The sequence below is a fragment of the Chrysochloris asiatica genome, unplaced genomic scaffold, assembly GCF_000296735.1.
Source record: "Chrysochloris asiatica unplaced genomic scaffold, ChrAsi1.0 scaffold00137, whole genome shotgun sequence".
NCBI classification, from domain to species: Eukaryota; Metazoa; Chordata; class Mammalia; order Afrosoricida; family Chrysochloridae; genus Chrysochloris; species Chrysochloris asiatica.
Genome location: NW_006408655.1, coordinates 6,703,756 through 6,722,689, shown reverse-complemented (window position 1 = coordinate 6,722,689; position 18,934 = coordinate 6,703,756). Strand labels below are relative to the sequence as shown.

Here is an 18,934-nt window from a genome sequence, read left to right as displayed (position 1 = left end):
ATACATAATGTATTACATAGTGCCACACACCAAGACTAAAATTACTTATTTTGCACCAAGGCTACAATTATATATATTACATGGATCCACACACTGAGAGTATAATTACAAATTACATATAACACTAATTTCCAAATTGACCAACAGGTTGGAATACAAATTTCTGTATTTAAAAAGAAAAATATATTCAAAAGAAAAATTATTTAAATATTCCTTAGATAATACTTAATATGCCTACTTGAAAAGTAGCTTGTTATTTTCCCTGCAGCTAGTTCCTTGTTAAAACCACCCTCTCAGGCTGCTTTCAAGGTTGTCCTCCCTTATTTTCAGTGAGGTAACCTCTGACCTTTGAAGGGTAACAACATGACTGATCCATTCTTGGTAAACTACTAGATCCATTCCCTTCTCCCAAACAGGCATAACTACTTGAACGTGTCAACAAATCCTCAAGAATGGAATGAAACTAAGCAAATCCAGTGGTTCATAAAAACAGTGTAAGAGATAAATGCTATAAAATGTCAACTGGTGAAAGTTCACAGGATTACTAAACACTGTAGAAATTTTCTAACCAATTTTTTTGACCAAGTTTGTGTAATGCAATTTCATGAACTATGCAAATAAAGGTTTTGGCTATTCACAGGAAAGCCCAGTGTTATGTTACTTTCATTGCACAGACCTGAAAACATAACACATCAATCACAGAAGTCACAGGAGACACTGCTGCATTCCTGCCTGCTGATGGCTCTGCTAAAACATTTACATTTCAGATAGTGGTTTTTATTTTTGTTTTTTCAAAGAACAAATTTCATAATACAACATACTATTTACCTCCATCTGTGGCTCTTCTATTTTTGTTTTTTTAATCCTATGCTAACCACAAGTTTAAACTTTTCAAATAAAATGAGTCAGTCTGGGGGAAGGGAGATTAAGTTAGGGGATAGCAGAATTTTAGATTTTTATCACTCTTGAAAGCTTACCTGTTTGGTTGTTTTCAGACTGAGCAATAAGAGTTGCCATAGACGAATTTGGATTTAACCTATTGCCATACATATGAGATGGTGCCTGACTAAGAGAAGATCCAGATAGGGTATTTGCCTAAATGAAAAGAATTACAAAGATAAATGCATTATATTTGAAAAACTTACACAGTATTTTCTGAAAAGCAAATTTTATTCTTGTTTGATGATTTCAACATTTCAATTTTAGAAAAGTTATTTAGTGTCTAGTTTTTAAAAAGTGTAAATAATTGGCACACACACACACAAACTAGTTTTGCATTTAACTTTAAAGTATCTAGCTAATACCAACACCTAGTGGCACGGTAACCATGTGAACATAGGACTAATTATTTAATCTTATTAAACCATTTACAAAATAAGGGCCGGTAGACAAGAGATGTCTAACAAATGCTTCAGTCTCTTATAGCACAGGCTGGCTAGGGAGGTCAGAAGGTCCAATTTTTAGTTCTAGTATTTTAACTACATAAAGCCGTATTTCCATTGCTTAATTCTGTCATTAGAAAAACCTGCACACTATTTTGTTACTACCTATTTTGATAGACTTGGAAGCCTGCTGCTTTTCCTGTTTTGTTTTGTTTTTATTTTAAAAGAAAGCAAACAGGCATCACAAGTATGTTTTCTATACAATGCAGGGCTCAACGAATCACAGCTTTGCCCTGACCCCATATAAGGCACTGTCTTTTTGGCAGGAAGCCAGCTCTACTAACTGAAGAGCTCGTCCAAAGTTTGTAACTCATTCATGTTGCTAACCACAATTCTGAAGGCCTCAACTGGGACTTGTGCCAAACAAGCGAAAATGAACCCTTAACCAGATGAAGCTAAGGAGGCTGGCCAAAGTCTTGCATAATCCAATGTAATAAAAATGCCTTCTTTGATGTGCATACTTTCTCTCACTTTCCAAGAATACTGCAACCTTAAAATGTGGCATTTTGTAAGAACATCTTCTGTGCACAAAATACTATTACTCACAGAAGGCCTTACAGATTTAGCAAAACCTCAGTTTTTAAAGCAGATGTACTAGTCTACTTTATGAGTGAAATGAAACTTTAACTTTTATAAAATGAAATCACTGCAGTTAAGACTCTGGAAAATAACTTCAAAGAACTATAGTAATTCTAATATAACAAAAGCTGAGTAACAACAAAGCAAAGCATGGAGCATTCTGACACAAGAGACTAAGATGGCATAATACTAAGTAAAATATTACAAAGAATAAACTGCATTTCTGTAAAGATTCTTATCTGGACTTTATATTTTGGCTTTTAGAAACTTATTAATAAGCATGAAAAATGGATTTTTATGATTTACAGAAACACTCTCAATGATGTAGAATCCTGCCCTTGCTTTCCAACTATTTCAAAGAGCACGTTTACAATTTACACTTTAATGACTAAATTCAATCTGTCAATTTCTGGGTTTCATTTGTCCTCTTATTAAAGATATGCATACAAATGGACCACAAGGTTGGTTTGAATCACAAGTTTAGTGGTTCAAACTCACCAGTCACTCCTTAAAAACCCTATATAGGGGTCACTATGAGTTAAAACTGAGTTGACAACAACAAGATACAAAAATCAGTGAGTTAACTCTTTATAGTCCTGTTTTAACAATTAGCCCTCAATAAGAAGACAGCCATAGGTTGAAACAAAGATCATACTAGACACTTAACATGTAATGTATTTGACAGTTTAGGGAATATAAACCATACAATTGATACAAAGCAAAATAGAATAAGATATTTTACCTCCACAAAAGTCAATTATTTGGAAATCTTAATGACTTATAAAATAACTTAGAATGAGAAAAACTCAACCAAACAACAACCCAAATAACACCAGTCACATGCTTTATAGTCTCAGATACCTAATACTTAAGAATGTCTTTCTTTTTCAGAGCCTATATATTCTTCTTTTAGACACAATTCTACCACAAAGCACATAACAGATTAAAATCAGAAAAACAGAAGAGGAATTAATATCTTGAGATATTTTGTTGACAGCAAGGGAGGAAAGGGAAAATTTGAGTAAAAGAACCTACTACAGAGTGCTGTGGTGGTCAGCAAAAAACACACACACATCTACATGCCCTTGTATTTGTAGAGCAAGGAGGTGGTCTAGACCATCTATGTTATATGTTGGCTGAATTACAACTAATATTTTATCAGTTAGAGGATTCTTTCAGTTAACTATCAATTTATAAACTGCCTTAGTCTCTTGATAACTACTAAAAGATCAAATTATTATCAGAAATGCACTTCTTTTTAGAAAGTAGAATCTAGGATTCCTCCTGCCAAAGGCTTTTTATATGCATACTAGCTTCAAATTTCAGAGGGCAGAATTTTCTTGATCTAATCTCTAAATTATCTTAGCTTCTCTTTCATGGTATAGGACCACCATACTAAAATTTCAAAATGCAAAATAGTACAGTATAATAAATAACTTGTACAACAACTATCAGAAAGAAGGTAAGTTATCTTTAGTGTAGTCCAAAACAGCAAAGCATGTATTTTTTAAAAGTGGCTGACAGAAGTAAAAAAGAATAATAAACTGGGAAAGCACTCTTCATCACTATCCTGAATGACCATTTGTCAAAATTTTTTGGATGGCTATGATTTTCTCTAAAAATATCTAGTGGTTTTTGTTTGTTTGTTTATTTTTTTTTAATCATTACATTTATCTAAACAAGAATTTTTTATTTTTTAATGTTTTATTGTGAATTGTGTGATAGTCTGTCTACATGGGAAAACATTAGCTTTACATTCATTCCATCATCTATCATTTCATTGGCATAGTTACCATCCCGTCCATGCATCCTCACCCAACCAAAGGGTGTACCCTGTAAGCCTGTACCCACCCCACCACCACCACAGTCCTCAGCCCCTTTCCATCTCCTGATCCGGAGTCCCCAGCCACACCATCTCTTGACATCGTCTCCTCTGCCTCCATCTCAGGCCTCACCGCTTCTCTGGGTAGGATCCCGCTCTCCGCTTTTCTCCATTGATGGTCCTAGGGTCCTCCGCTCCTAGACTGAAAAGTTAACCACTCCCTTCCTTGCTATAAAATGTCCACCTTTAGATTTCCAACCCTCACAATGAGTCCTGATAACAATTATTCACTACTGCATCACAAGAGACCCATCTGTATTTCCTTTCATCAGCCCTTCCTGGACAGGCTGGACACTATTCACTGGAGACTCTACCTTCCTCCATGCCCTTTGGATCTAGGTTCCCTCATGAAAGCTTGTAAGCCAGTCACTTCTTACCTTTGTATCCCTCCCCGCATTTTGGGTAGCCAATTCCAAGTTGCCCATCCCTGTCTACCCTTTGTGTGGAGGGGGTGGGAATAGTTCTTGCAGCAGGGATATGTTTCCTCTTTTGAGCTACTGCATTTATCGGTGTAGGTCATGTTTATCGAATTGTATCAGATGACACTTTTTTCCTCTTCTTTCTTCTTCAGGTTAATCTCTGTTTATCCAATCATTGAAGCCAGGTCAAATGGGTATCATCTGCAAGTGTGGGTGTTCTTGTGTCTGTCCAACCTCTTTTTATCTGCTGGCCGCCCTGCTCTCCACTGTAGACCTCTGTGGCTGTGTCAATTACTCTGAGCCCATGAGTCCCCAGGTGTTGCCTCGCTACTGGCCGACCAGGTCTCCACCCGGGTTCACAGTAGTTTGTTGAACGATGTAGGGATTAGCTCAGCACTTCATTGATGTTCTTCGGTCACTTCCCCTTCTGGGTGATGTGCGTGGTTGTCATTCAAAGCATATATTTCCCTTGCGTCTTAGTCTTGGAAGAGAATTTGTACTGAGAGGATCCAACCACTTACCTTGATGTCTCCTGGGCAAGCAACCTGTATGTTCTTGTGATAACAGTCGGACTGCCCTTATTGTTTTGTATTTTTGCTGTAGGTCCTTCTTTCAAGAAGTATCTTCTGGTTTTCTAGCTGCTCCCGGCTCATATGCTTGTCCTTTAAAATGGAAAATTTCCCGTCTCCTAAGGTCTGGATGTGGTTCAGGCTTCACCTATACTCCCATGTAATGCAGAGGCTCCTCAGTAAACCTCCTTCACTGGACACATTGTAGCCCCATTTTAGGTATTCCAATCAGTTATAGGCATAAGACGGGCTTATAAGCTTTCCATGTGAATATTTCTGGTTATTCCTTTCTCTCCCCCTCCAGTGTCTGTTTTATAACATATTGCAAGGAAAACCATAATTCAAAAGACAGCCAAGCATCTCCAACATTATTCCCCTCTTTTCCCCATTCCATCCATGTCTCAGTCTCTGTATTCCAGAGCCCTGCTGTTCCAAAGCTGTGCCTACATCATTTTTTACCTCTGTCCCATTAATCCTAATAAGCTGTGTCTCCACTCTCTGTTAAGCATGTAAACTATTCTAAATTAATTTTTGCAAAAAAATTCAAGTCATTAATGTCACCTTAAATGAATAACAAGAATTATCAAAGGCTACACAATCACTGTCATTAATTAATCATTACTTATCGAAGAATGTTTGCAATGATTAGTGTTGAGAACCATTGCTAATAACCCCTTCCGCTAACATTTCAGGGCTAGGGCCCCCACAACTCAAGGGAATGGAAGGAAGGCCATGTTAACCTAAAGAAACAATAGTTATGAAGCATAAAGAGCATTGGAAACTCTTATATAAAAGATAGCAGAAGCAAATACCAAAAGAAACATTAATATGTACATACTTTTCTAAAGCATATTTCAGGCATGGCTTTTTTACAGTGCAGATTTGAAAGTCAATTACTGGTATTGTTGTTGTGCCATCAAGTTGGTTCCTACTCATACAGACCCTATATAGGACTTCCTGTGTCCTATAGGAAATAGCGACCTTGTATAGGATTTCTGATAAGCAGCTACTGACTTTCTAGTTCACAGTCCAGTGCTGATGCTACAGTGCCATGCCAGGAGTCCAAAGACGGGCAATTCTTTTTGGAGTGCAGTACCTTCTTTGTTATATTTCAATTTTATCTTGCTCAGAAAAGAATAGCTGTAGTGGATAGATATTCTCTTTGAATCCAATGGCAATATAAGAATATGGTTGGGTTTCCACAATATATATGAACTCCCTATACTCTTTTGGCAACTTTTCTATGTATCTAAAATTATTTTAAATTAAGAAATTAAAACAAACCAAAAGAATACGATCATAAAGTAAACTGGTTGTTTAAGTATATAGTGCCCCACTATAAGTTCATATTGTTGTAAGAAATTTCGCTTTAATTTTCAGTATCAGATATTTTAGAAGTTACCACCCCCCAACATTAGATTCCTGGTGTGGTGCGGTGGGTTCATGCTCTGGACTGCAAAGTCTATTTGAACTGCAAGGTCAGTGATTCAAGCTCGCCATCCACTCCCCAGAAACTCTATAAAGGGTTGCTATGGGTCGGTACAGACTCATCAGCACGAAATGACAACAACCCCCAATATTAATAACTGAAAGGAGCCGGCTTCCCCGAGTGGCATAGCAAATTATGAGTTAGCTGCTAACAGCAAGGTCAGTGGTTCAGAACTACCAGCCACTTCTCGGGAAGAAGATGAGGTTTTCTGCTCCCGTAAAAACTTCGTCTCTCATACTTAGGACATATTGCCAGGAGGCACCAGTCGCTGGAGAAGGACATCATGTTTGGTAAGGTGGAGGGTCACAGAAAAGGAGGAAGACCCCCAACAAGATGGATTGGCCAAGTGGCAGTATCGATTGACTCAAGCATGGCAACAGTAGTGAGGCTGGCCCAGGATCGGGCAATGCTTCGTGCATAAGGTCACTATGAGTCGGTACCAACTCAATAGCACCTAACAAAACTATTTACAATTTTGAAAATCCTACACAAGGCTGACACTGGCTTGCGGCGTACAACCACCTCTACCCCCACCTTCAACTTATACAAGATGCTGTTGTTGTTGTTAAGTACTGTTGAGCTGATTGAGACTCACAGAAACCCAGTATAGGGTTTCCAAGGAGTGGCTGGTGGGTTTGAACTGCCAATCTTGCTATTCAAACTGCCCTTGTGATCTAGCACATTATCCAGCTGTGCCACAACACACTTATTAAGAGGAGTGCGTCGTTGTAAAATAAGCACTGAACTGCTAACTACAAGGTTGGCAGTTCAAATCCACCAACTACTCCATGGAAACCCTATATAGGGTCATGATAAATTGGAATGGACTCTATGGCACTTAACAACAAGTATTCTAACAAGACGGGGCCAAAAACCAATAGAGTAAATATAAACTGAGTAATTACTGTGGTAAATATAAGTCAATTTTAAACATTATAATTTCACATGTCTGAGCCAAAGAATATCCATTAACAAATTTATAATAGGTTAATAGGTTAAACATCTAGAAAGGTATGCAAAAGTCCCTACAAGAAGGCAGTAAAAAAAACTAAAAAAAAAAAAAAAAATACAAGAAATGTAGTATTTTCTAATTATAATGACATAATATAGGAGCTCTGGTAGCGTAGTGGTTACGAATCGGGCTGCGAACCTTAAGGTCAGTGGTTCGAAACTACCAGCCGCTCCGCGGGAGAAAGATGAGGCTTTCTACTCCCGTAAAGATTTGTACCCTCGGAAACCCTGTACAGGGTCGCTATGGGTCGGAACCGACTCGAAGGCACTTAACAACAACAACAACAACAACAACAATGACATAATATATCAAAATATTAACAATATTAAAATTGTATTTCTGCTTGAAATTCCCTATTTTAGTTCATCTATTTCAAATGTCTGTTTATAGTCACAGAAATATTTTAAATGGGCTTTTGCTATAAAGTAACTCTAATAAATTCTTAGGCACTTAGCTCATTCTAAAGTTAACTGCATAGAGAAAAAAAAAGGTATGTCTGTAACTACTCAGTTATCTGAAAATAAGACTTAAAAGTGGCTACTATTTTGTTAGACTTTTTTCCTCTCTAAATGTTAATAAAAGCTGAATGATGTTTAAAAAATAAAGTTTTAAAAGAATAGTACCTATGAAAATTTTAGCATCAGAAAGTATTGTAGCAATTTGACATTATCTACAGATGAATGTAAAACGTCATACTTTAATCATATAGAAACAGGTTACAGCAAGCATTTTTTAAAAAAAACATAATTACCCTGCCAATAAACATGACAGTTAAAATGCTCTGAAATGTACAGCTTTTTCAAGATTTCCAATCCTGATACATGATTTTAAAATGCATTCTAAAATCTTGTCAGACTCACACAAATATATTTATTTTACAAAATCCTAAATCATATACACTTCTAATGCACAAAGTTTTATGTTGGCTACAAACCAAGCTTGGACAGATTATTAAGCTCCCTCTAGAATATCTATCTCAAATGAATATTGTAAAAATTAAAGGATTCTCTTTATGTATGTAATGGCACAGAAGTATGGATGGCACATAGTAAGCATTCACGTTTTAGCTGTTGTTTCTTAAAAGTATTTTCAGAGGCCATTATTTTATTTCTCTTTACCATTAATTTATTAGTAATAACTATGGCAATAATTCAAAGAGTAAAACATTATTAGATTATATAAATATATCATTGTATAATAATCTACATATGTTGTTGTTATGTGCCATGGAGTCGATTCCAACTCATAGCGACCCTGTAAAGGGTTTCTGAGGCTGTGAATTTTCAATAAATAATATAGTTATTACAAATCGAGCTGCAAACCTTAAGGTCAGCAGTTTCAAACTACCAGCTGTTTCGCAGGAGAAAGATGAGGATTTCTGCTCCCGTAAAGAATTACAGCCTTGGAAATCCTGTACAGGATCGCTAAGAGTTGGAACCAAATCCACATCACATCATGACGATGATATATAATGTAAGGATTCAAATGCTTTTAAATGACAGTTCGTATACTTTTAAAATTTGCAAATAACATTTAGTACCTTAAAAAGTTCCCAGGAAAAGTATAAATGAACATTAAGGCAGGGAATTCAAGAACAGAAAGTTTCATATTATTTCTTCTGCCAGGTTAAACTGTACACTATGAAACATGTTCTGATAACAGAACCCATTTCTAAGTCAGCTACCACCAGTAAGTTTTAATCCTCAGTGTGTGATAAGAAATGAAACCATGTGTGAATAACTTTCAGGTCCCTTGAGTAGACTGACAGTTGAAGCTGTCAGATTCAATTGCATCATTCCACGTTACTCAATGCTCTGTACTGCTCCCTAATTGTTAGGAACTTAACGTATTCAAACATTGTTTAGGCTAATGTTGAAATGTGCCACAACTGAGTTTCCATAAAGTAGTGGGAGGGATTAAAGAGTAGTAGTTAAACCATCACTGAACACTCATGAATGGACAACAGAACTGTGCAAAACAACCAAATAATTCTAAGTAGATTTTTTATTCAGTTAACAAACATCTGATCAGTATATTTCTTATCTTAAAAAAAAAAAAAAACTCTAGTCCCTAGAACTAAGGAAGCTACTAAAGAATTTTAAAACTGGAAAAAACCTTACTTGGTCTATAGCTGAAATGAAAATGGTTAAATATCATTTATACACATTAACAAGGAATTAGATGTTTTAACTGAAAATTTTAACAGTATTTATAGTACAGGAGGGAGTCCTGGTGTGGTGCTGTGGGTTGATGCGCTGGACTGCAAAGTTCATTTGAATTGCCAGGTCGGCACCTCAAGTACACCAGCTGCTCCTCAGAAACCGATACAGGGTCGCTATGGGTTGGAACCTTAACAACAACAGCATGTAACAAGAACATAGTACAGTATAAGTGCCTTTGTACAATTTCTTTCCTCACAGGTAATCAGACTTTTCTGAGAGTTGGTGATACTGTAGAATAAGCAATGGACTGCTAACTGTAAGGTTGGCAGTTCAAACCCACCAGCTGCTGCCTGGAAACCGTATATAGGGTCACTAGAGTTGGCACTGACTTGATAGCAATTAACAACAACATAATAACATCAGTGTAACAAATATTACTTTATAGTCTGCAAAGTGTATAATCTCACTTGTACTTCATAATCTACCTGCTTTAGATTACACAGGTATTTAAAGTATTCCCATTTTACATGAAAAATTGAAACTCATAAAAATCAAAGACCTGCCCAAGGTCACATTGTTGTTAAAGTGCCCTTGAAAGTTGGTTCCTACTATAGTGAACCTTTTTAGGGTTTCCAAGGAGCCAACTGGTGTAGCTGGGGAGTTTGAACAACTGACCTTGTGGTTAGCAGTCCAGTACTTACCCTACAGTGCCACACTAGGACTCCATTTAAGGAGTAGCTTAGCTCCTGAAACCCAGGTTTTCACATTAAGATTTCTTATATTTTGCAATGTATTTCATAGACACAGTAATATTTCTAAAAATGTTTTTCAAAGGAATACCTCTTAAAACGGAGTTCTGGTGTGGCAGATAAGCACTGAACCGCAAGGTCTGTTTGAACCACAAAATTAGTGGTTTAAACCCCCCCCAGACACTCCTCAGAAGCCCAATACAAGGTCCTTATGAGTCTGGACTGACTTGATGGGCCATAACAACACCTCTTAAAATAAAAACACAATCAGGAGGTTTGTTTTTATGGCAATGATTAGTAAACTAAAGAGCTAGCAAACTTAGTTCCACTACTTACTAGAGATGTTACCTCGTGCTATTACCTTGTCCCATCCAATATGTGACAATGCAAATTACTTGCCAACACTTTCTTGCTCAGAAGGTTAACTTACTGAAAATTAAGTTCTTATTTAAAAATCAATGAAACTTTCATTCTGTGTAAACATGAATATTCCCAAAGTCACAAAGATCTGTCTGAGAAACTGAACTGTTTTCTCAAAACAAAATATAAGCATCATTACTGAATATCATTTGAAAAGACAACAACAATTACAAACAACCTCCACCCCTTAAACACACACACATTCAAAACACACATGCTCCAAAAGTATCCTCTTAGAAAACAAAATATTCAACGCTGACTGAAGTAAAAAGTCTCACAGAAAACAGAAAAATCCTAATCATTAAATTGTACCTTAAAAATGATGACATACAGGCAATTGAGACATTGGCTACCTAAACTGAGGGGGTGATAAAGTCATGAAGTGACTAGCTTACAAGGTTTCAAGAGGCAGTTTAAGAGTGTGGGGGGCGAGATAGAGTCCCCACTGAATAGTTTTCATCTTGCCTAGATGGTAAAAAGAAATGGGGATAAGATTCTTATGATTCAGTAGTGAGTAACTGTTATCATGACTAATTGTGACCGTCACAACTGTAAAGGTAGAAGTTCTGCAACAGAAACCGGGGAGTAGTTAATCTTGCAGTCCAGAAAAAGAGGACCCTAGGACCATCGAGGGAGAAGAGCATGAGTGGAATGTGGGACCTTATCCAGAGAAGCAGCAACACCAGAGATGGAGGCAGAGATGGGGACATGGAGAGAAGGAGCAGCTGAACACTCTCAATTCATGGAGAGGTAGGGACTAAGAGATAGAGGCCAGGAGGCCTACTTGCAAAATGTGCCCTTTTGGTGGTGTAAATTATTATGTATGTCTGACTGTTTAAAAAAAGAGAGCTAAAATGAATAGAGAGAAATACTGTTTAACTGATGGTACATGGAGGGGATTTATAATCATTGTAATGAAACAACGTATATGATTTGCTGAACGTAAAATGATGATCTGCCCTGTAAACTTTCACTCAGTTCATAGTAAAAACTTGAAGAAAAAAAACAAAATGCTGACATATCTGCTTTTAATAAATATCATATAAATATTTAAAGTTCCTTTATTTAAATGATTCTTAAATCTATATCCTTTCTTATGATAATAACACAGAGTAGACAAATTATTATGATATCTACATGAAGACCATATCCAAAAGAAAAACCCAAAATACAAGATATAATAGAATGCAATTATTTTTCATTACAATCTTAAATTCTTCAATTAAAAAAATTAAAACAAAAGTACTTGTATTCTCCCTAAGACAAGACAAAATCAATGTTAGAATTAGGAAACACACTGGGATTTGAAAGGCAAAATGAAAAATAAATGTCACATCAACAGAAACTAATACCTATATTCATGGTACAAGGGCAGAGTACATCATTAAAAATCACATGAACGGTATGTCTACCTTCCAGTAATGGTATGGAACTATAAATGTTAACTATAAAGGAGCTCTGGTAACGTAGTCATACGAATTGGGCTGCGAACCGCAAGGTCAGCAGTTCAAAACCACCAGCTGTTCCACGGGAGAAAGATGAGGCTTTCTGCTCCTATAAAGATTTACAGCCTCGGAAACCCTGTACAGGGTCGCTATGAGTTGGAACCCACTCCACAGCACATAACGACAACAAAAATATTACAAATAAGTAGTAAAAATAGATTTTCTATAAACTAAATTTTTGTAAAATAACTGCTCTAAAAATAAGTATATCAAATATAACAAAAGGAGTTAAGACTGAAGAATACATATAATTGGGTTATCAAACAGGCTTTAAAAAGGTTTAACATTCTTATTCAACTTATCAGATTTAGATTGCTAAGTATCAGATTAGATTCCCACCCCCCACCCTCAACAATTTTATAACTGTCTCCTTTCTTCTTCCATCAAAAGCACAAATCAAGCAATTCTCAGTTATTAATTTCTATTTGTTATTCCTCATCTTACCTCTCTAATTACTTTCCAGGAAACAATTCTTAAGATACAAAATAATGCTGACAGGCCTCTTATTTAAAGCCAAGGCCAGAAAGCTCAAGAATGACCTCTGGGATTTTATCCTGCTGCCACTATGCCAATCACTAAAAATTAGTACTTTCATTAAGCTTTTTGGGGAACGGAAGTAGGGGGTATCAAAACATTATTCAAATTTTACATTCTTATTCTCTGATTAATATTTTTTAAGTATTTATTAGTGTGATGGGTTTTTAGTAACTATGAAAAGACTTCTATAGAATTACATTTAAGTATTGATAGTTTTAACTTATCCATTTATCTTTTGGCATTACTCTCATCATTTTAAATTAACTATTTAAAAAAAAAAAAAAAAAAAGAACTAAATAAAAAAACTAGGATGTGACAATGAAAGCACAATGCATTGCCTGGTTTGAAAACAAGCAGGGTCTATGTTAAAGTTATATCAGAAATAAACTTGTTCATTCTGAAAACATTTACTTATTAATAAGTAATCCCAATTTCGAAAGTCCTATCTAAACATTTTTGTGTTATTCCCCTTGCACATTACCTAGAAATTTTCACATTTTCCACATTCAATACCATTACTTTGTCTCAGGCAACTAAATTAAAGTAGTTCTGCACTCAGTTCAACTGAGAGGTTAATGTGCCTCAGTTGCCTGGAGACTGATGGTTGCTACAGCAGCACCAGATAAGCCAAACTATATAAGCTTCCCCTTGAAGGCAGAAAGCATTGACTGCCAGACAGAAACATAGATGCAGTTGTCTCAGCATGCAGCATTTAAATCTAACTTGATGATTGTATTTATGAGACCCATCTTACTGAAACATGGAAAGGGGATAAAATGTAAAGATTTTAATTGGACAGAATCCTGGATTACTTGCAACTATGATTGCTTTGTTCTTCAGCTGAGTCACATGTTAAGTGGAATTTTCCCTCTGGCTATAAATTTCTTTTCACCACATTTCCCTCATCCACCTCCCTAATGCCAACCCTCAAACCTACAAATATAATGAATGAGAAGAAATGAGATTTTTGCTTTATTAAGACGGGAATTAACCAGAGATTAAAACACACTTTTATAAGAAGAGAAAAATGCATACTGAAAATGTTAATGTGAAACTTTGTCCAAGAATATAAAGCTCTCAACAGTATATGGTTACACTTAATTAAAAGAGATAAAACTATTTATAAGGGCCATTTTCTCATTTCCCCTTTCACCCTCACTAACCTCCTGCCCATTATTATGGCAACCTCACTTTTCTAATTAAATGATCTAAAGAAAAACTCCTAAACTAACCAAGCAAGTTCCCCTTAGTCAGTTTCACCAAATAGTTCACTCTCAAAGATATTGATTATACCATTAATATTCTGGGTTTAACTTTCTGTTGGTCATTTTAGTTTTTGACTTAATGATGATATTGACAGCTTTCATTGCATTAGTTGTATATTTCAATTTGCAAAAAATGCAGTATCCATTAAGTGCAATAAAGTGAAGCACAATTAAACAAAGCATAGACTCCTGATGTGGGGCTGCAGGATCAGCACTGGATTGTGAACCACAGGGTCAGCAGTTTAAACCCACCAGCTGCTCCTCAGAAACCTTACAGAGGGTCTATGAGTTGGAACTTGACTCGATTGTACTTAACAACCATATATAATTGTGCTTCACTTTACTGAACTTCATGGATACTGCAGTTTTGAAAACTGAAGTATGTAAATAATAAATTATGAGATATATCATAAATTTCTATAGAAAACCCTATGTCACTTATTTCTCCTCCATTTAACTTACTTTTAAAAAATAAACAAGACATTAAAAAAAGTCAGTGAATTGTATATGTAGAAACTTGAACTGATTTTTGTTTTGTTTTGTTGTACATACTCTCTATAACAAACATAAAATAAAAATAATAAAACCTCATGTTACTTTATTATAATACACACATACACATGCATCTCTGTACAATGGAAATAAGAAGCACATAAAGTGGAAAGAAACTTGCAAGTAACTACGTAATAAGCTATTTGTAATTAGATATTTTTAACCGTTATTATAATTTTCTTGAAACTTTAAGAGCTAGCTTTACTACTTGAATTTGAGAGAAAAATGGAAACAGAAAAAATTCAAATAAACTAAGAATACATACTTTAGGAATCTGAATATCTATCTTTGGTGAAGTGGGGGATGGAATTTGTGTGTGTGTAGTTTTGCCCATTTATTGTCCTATTTAAACAACTAAGGATTATTAATTTTTCTAATTTGACTTGTTTTTAACATATTTCTGTAGACTAGGTAAAACTCATCAAGTCACAAATATGCAGTGAGGGAAAGGGGAAAACACCTGCAAATAGTCAACATTTACAAACATTCATTCTTTCCCACTAGGAGGAAAACCAAGTGGTATTAAAGGCATCATTCACATTTTATCCTATATTCTCCTGTATTGTTTTTTAAATCTACATAGCTGATGTTCATTATTATATCTATTTTTTAAAATTATAAAATGATCTTTTATACCACAAGAATCCAAAATTGGTTCACAACTTTGTGGTTCCTGATAGTTAAAGCTCTCCCACCCCATTACTATTTTACATTTATTAGAACAAAATTAGAAAACTAGAACCAGTTATGTCCACATACTCATTTGGCAGCTACATCTCTCATATATATCATGTAAAAATGTCTATGATATCTACTAACAAATTGTAAAAACAAACTGAGCTATATTATAAATTTCTATAGAAAACCTTAAATCACCTATTTCTCCTCCAATTAACAACTTTTAAAATATAAACATGATTTAACAAATATTACTGAATTATACATGTAGAAACCTGAATTGATGTTTTTGCTGTACATACTCTTAACAAAAAAAGTAAAATAAAATAAAAATGACTAAACCTCGTGTTACTTTATTATAATAATTTACCTGAGTTGTAGCAACAGCAGTGGATGCAGATGATGTGGCTAAGGGAGAAAGAGCTCCCACTTGTTGCAAATGACCAGAAGATTGCTGAGGTAAATGAGAACTGGAGACAGGAGTACTAGATCCTGAGCCAGATACTACATTTGGAAATGATACTGCTACATCATTGCTGTTATAAATACCTGCAAGAAAGGAAAAAATGTTGTATCTCAGTAGTAAAATGTTACAGACACAGTATTTTAATCTTTGACTTACAATACCTACATTTCTTCTTATCCCATACCCAATTACGGATTTCACTGTTGGTAGTTAAAAAAACAAACAAACAAAAAAAAAAAAACGGACCAGTAACTAAATGAATAAACACCAACTTTCATTACAACACATATTCTAAAATAATCTAAATCATTTTAAGATAGCATAAGTGCCTTTGTTATAAGGCAAAGACCTCATGAGAAGAGCTTTGCAAAGATTTTAAGTTTTAGGAGTGCACAGCAGTCTTTGTGTGTGTGTGGCACTTCAGGATAATGTGCTGGACTACAAGGTCAGTTTGAACCACAAGGTCGGCAGTTCAAACCCACAGCCACTCCTCAGAAACCCTATACAGCTTCGCTATAGGTCAGAACAAACTCAATGGCACGTAACTACTATTAATTAATAGGAGTGCCTAAGGGCAATGAAATGTTTCTTAAACAGAAGAATGAAACAGGAGTGCCATAAAAATTCTCCTGGAAAACCTGTCAAAATGCAGACTCTAGGGCCCTAGAAATAGTGATTCAAAAGGTCTAAAGTAGAAAGAGACCTTCTTTTAGAAAGGTCAACACCCAGGACACAATTTAGAAAATAAAGCAAAACACGACAAGACTTGAGATACAGAGACCATGTGAGAGGCTGAGGGCACTGGCAGAATTAAGCTCTAGGAATAAAATAGGTGAATTAGATTCTAGTGATATTAAGGAAGTGATATTAATGAATGAAGTATAGAAGTAGGGGCAGGAGGGGGATTGTTGTTGTTAAGTGCCATCATGTCAGTTCTGACAGAAACCCTGTATATGGTTACTGAGGAGTGGGTGGTGGGAGTGGAAGTAGGAGGGCAAATTAAAAGATAAAAGCCACTTGGGCTACTAGATGATGGTGCTATTTACTTTAGGGAACACTGTAGATAAAAAAGGATGGGAGAGTGGATGAAAGCATTTTAAGTAGCACCATAATTCATTCTAGAAATGTGGATGAAAACAAGGGAAAAAATGAGCAAAAGTTAAGGGAAAATAAGGAATTACTAAGGGAATGGAAAAACTGTGATTTTTTACGAGAGAGCATGCTCATGCTAAAATAAAGTGTACATAGAGGTATTTGGGGATAAGAAGAGAAATGAGAATGTCTATAAATCAGTGGTTTTCAATCAGGGGTAGTTTTTCTTCCTCAGGAATATTTATAATTATATGAGGATCGTTTTACCTCCTTAAAAACTCATGGATGCTAAAAGAGTACTGGTGTACTGCTATAGGGTAAGCACTTTAAACTACTATGTCGGCAATTGAAACTCACCATCTGCTCCTCGAAAACCCTATATAGGGTCTTTATGAATCAGAACCAACTTGATGGCACTTAACAACAACAATAGTGCTAGGTAGAAGCCAAGGATACTGCTAAACCTGTATAAGAATATTATTAATAGAGGGGCAGCTTAGAAATCTTTAAACCATGGCCCTTGGGAGGGTAGGAGAGAATAAGAACCTAAAAACCTGAGGAGTAAAGTAGTAAATAATGAATCTAAATAAAATGGTGTCAATGACAAAAACACTTTGAGAAACAATAGCTCTAGAAGGCAACAGTAAATTAGTAACTTTTATCAATACTATAATTTATTTTATTCTAAACAATATATTACTGATGCATAATAAAAATAGGCACTTACAACATTCTGCAAATGAGGATAAGAGGATTGATACATTTTAAGGGTCCTTAAAACTGTAAACTGCGGTTCCTACATGGTTTTTACATATACATTTTCTCCAAAAAAAAAAGTACTCATTCAACAAATGCACTCATTCCACAAACATCTTCAGGCTCACTATTTGCAGACACAAATACACTGGCAGATACAAAACACAGATTTAAGATATGCATCCTCACCTTCAATAAGCTTAGTGAAAGAAAAAAAAAAAAAAAAGATAATTACAAAAGGCTGTAACTAATGTTAGGATGGAGCCATCCTCAGAGATCTAAGAGTGAAAAAACAGGTATCTAACTTAGACTTCCACCACTTGTTTGTCATGCAGAGCTTACATATAGACCAAACATCAGTTGTTGGAACAGAAGAAGACAATAATGCATTGTTTAAAAACAGGAAAGGTATGCATCAGGGTTGTATCCTTTCAATATACTTATTCAATCTGTATCATAAGCAAATGATGCAAGAAGCTGGACTATATAAAGAACACGTCAGGATTGGAATAAGACTAATTAACAAGCTGCAATATGCAAATGATACCTTTCTTGCTGAAATAAAAGAGAACTTGAATCCATACAGTCCTCAGAATGGATTACACCTCAACAAGAAGAAAACAAAAATCTTCAGAAATGAAACAATTAGCAACATCTATAAATAGAACTTCTTCAATCTGAAATTAATCAAACATGCAATCAAGATGTACTGATCATTACTGGTGACTGGAATGCAAAGGTGGAAGCAAAGAGGAAGAATCTGTAGTTGGAAAATACGGCCTTGGTGATAGAAATGATGCTGGAGAATGAATGACAGCATTCTGTAAAATCAATGATTTGTTCATTTCAAATACCTTCTTTAGATAGCATAAGAGATGACTACACACATGAATCTCGCCAGATGAAATACACAGAAATCAAACTGACTATATCTGCGGAAAGAGATGATGCAAAAACTCCATATCATCAGTGAAAACAATGCCAGGGACAGACTGTGGAACAGACCATCAATTACTCATATACATATTCAAAATGAAGCTGAAGAAAATGAAACAAGTCCATGAGAGCCTAAATATGACCTTGAATATATCCCACCGAAATATAGAGATCATCTGAAGACCAGAAGACTTGTGAGATACATCAAGAATATCATACAGAAAAAAGCAAAAAGTCATTTAGAAGACAAGAAAGAAGGAAAAGGTCAAAATGGATACCAGAAGACACACTGAAACTTGCTCTCCAGTGTACAGATGCTAAAGCAAATAGAAAAAATTACAAGGTACAAGAAATGAACAGGACTTTCGAGGTTCCGGTTTGCTAGGGCAGCCAGGCGGTGCGGTTGAGTGGGGGCTCCGGGATG

The 18,934-nt window shown here is 35.5% G+C and overlaps 1 protein-coding gene across 1 annotated transcript in view; it reads right to left on the bottom strand.

The window, feature by feature from the left end:
- The window catches only part of MLLT10 (myeloid/lymphoid or mixed-lineage leukemia (trithorax homolog, Drosophila); translocated to, 10), a 310,713-nt gene that overhangs the window by 18,990 nt on the left and 272,789 nt on the right, over window positions 1-18,934 (bottom strand). Inside the window, exons 14-15 of the mRNA XM_006869897.1 lie at window positions 15,631-15,809; window positions 978-1,095 (exon numbers count right to left, since the gene is read on the bottom strand). Of these exons, the coding sequence (XP_006869959.1) occupies window positions 978-1,095; window positions 15,631-15,809 (297 nt within the window). The remainder of the gene's footprint in view (window positions 1-977; window positions 1,096-15,630; window positions 15,810-18,934) is intronic.